At 33.4% G+C, this 1,682-nt stretch overlaps 1 protein-coding gene across 8 annotated transcripts in view; it reads left to right on the forward strand.

Moving 5' to 3' along the window:
- LOC108692208 (potassium voltage-gated channel subfamily H member 6) overlaps nucleotides 1-1,682 on the forward strand; it is a 219,153-nt gene that overhangs the window by 211,507 nt on the left and 5,964 nt on the right. For all 8 annotated transcript variants that reach the window (XM_018200375.1, XM_018200373.1, XM_018200374.1 and 5 more), the window contains one exon: nucleotides 755-1,076. In XM_018200375.1, coding sequence (XP_018055864.1) covers nucleotides 755-1,076 — 322 coding nt within the window. The remainder of the gene's footprint in view (nucleotides 1-754; nucleotides 1,077-1,682) is intronic.

The following is a 1,682-nucleotide window of genomic DNA, read 5'->3' on the forward strand; positions in this document are numbered from 1 at the left end:
TGTTGAATTTAAAAATATACCAAATCAATATGACAAAAAGATAAAAAAATGTATATATGAAAATAATATGAAATGTAAATGTATATGAAATGTAATTGATTTTTTAAATTTCTTAAAGTGTATTAAATCATTTATTTTTTTCTAATTTTAAGATTGCGATTTGGACTACTTTTATTATGATTCACATGTAATATTAAATTTTTATGAAAAATTGAATTTAATGAATTTTGCTGAATAATTCGTCATTATAGTCCTCGTGTTCAATGATTTTTACTATAATCTTAATAATTCAGATTAAATTGTTAATGAAATAATATTGAAATTGAGTCATTTGATAGAAATTTTAATATGAAATTCAGTAAATTTTGATAATATTTCATCATTATTCGTCATAATTTAGGAAAAAATTTCCATCAAGATATCAACAATAAATACGGTGAAAATTATATAAAAATTGCATAATATTACATTCATTGATGTTTACGTCAACATTAACATGGTAAAATTATATCTAACATCTATGACGTTAAATCCACACCTATATTTTTTAGAGCATTTGTCTCACTTACGTTAATTGATATGAAATTCCGCCATCTTATGCTATCATCATATTAAAAATCATTCATTGTCAAAAATCGAGTATATCGGTAATTGCACTGAAATGTTGAATTATTGCTCTGTGAGCTATGTTGGAATGAATTTTGATTGCAATCAAATCGAGTTGCCGCGAGATGAAGACATTTGATTCTTCCAGGCGACTTTCAAAGTGGCCCAGGTCGGCCCGTAGAGGAGCTCAATGCCAGGATCGACCAATTGTCGCAGCAGGTGTCTTCGTTGGAACACACAATGGCCGGCGACATCAGATTGATCTTGAGTTTGCTCCAGCAGACTCTCAACTCATCGAGAGAGAGCTCTAGTATCGAAATGATGCCGGGAACTGTGCCAGCTGGTGCGAGGCAGAGCAACCGTGCACCCGCATTGGTTCAAAGATCGGCAAGTGAGCCGCAGCCACCGACAATTCCGACGAGCAACGGAAGTGGGAAGATTCAACCTAGCACGTCGCATGGCTTGTTCAGGTAAAAACGAAGTAAATGAGATTTCACGAGTTAAATTCCGTGAATTCTACAGCTTTGGTCATAAAGTACCCTCACACATTGCGTAAATATTCTATTAAGGAAAAATATATTAAAACAATTTTATTGAGAAATAATATTTATTTTTATAAAAATTTTAACGTTTTGTTATTGTAATTTTTCGGCTTTTATTACCATCTTTTCTAAGAAAATAATAAATTAAGGGTACTTTATAATAGTCAACGCTGTAATTATTCAAATCGCGTACCTCTCTCGTGCATTGAATTTCATTAATAAAGTTAGTCTCGCGTGCAACTGTCGTGTGCGACAGCAACAATCTTGCGGAGAGAGGATTTGCGATGCTCCACGACGCGATAGATTCCGAAACTGAAATCTGACCCGCAAGAAGTAATTGATATTTTGTTATTCTTAAAAAGCCTTCTTTCGAAATCCCTGGATCAGTTGCATTTGATTTCGGCGTCTTTTATTTTGGAAAAGTTGGACAAGTTCCGAAGGTGACCACCATCACATATTCTTCTTTGAACTCTTTTGCGAGTAGTGTCACGGAAATCGAGTCTAACTGAATAGCACGCGACGTATCATATATAT

Source organism: Atta colombica, unplaced genomic scaffold (assembly GCF_001594045.1).
Source record: "Atta colombica isolate Treedump-2 unplaced genomic scaffold, Acol1.0 scaffold65, whole genome shotgun sequence".
NCBI classification, from domain to species: domain Eukaryota; kingdom Metazoa; phylum Arthropoda; class Insecta; order Hymenoptera; family Formicidae; genus Atta; species Atta colombica.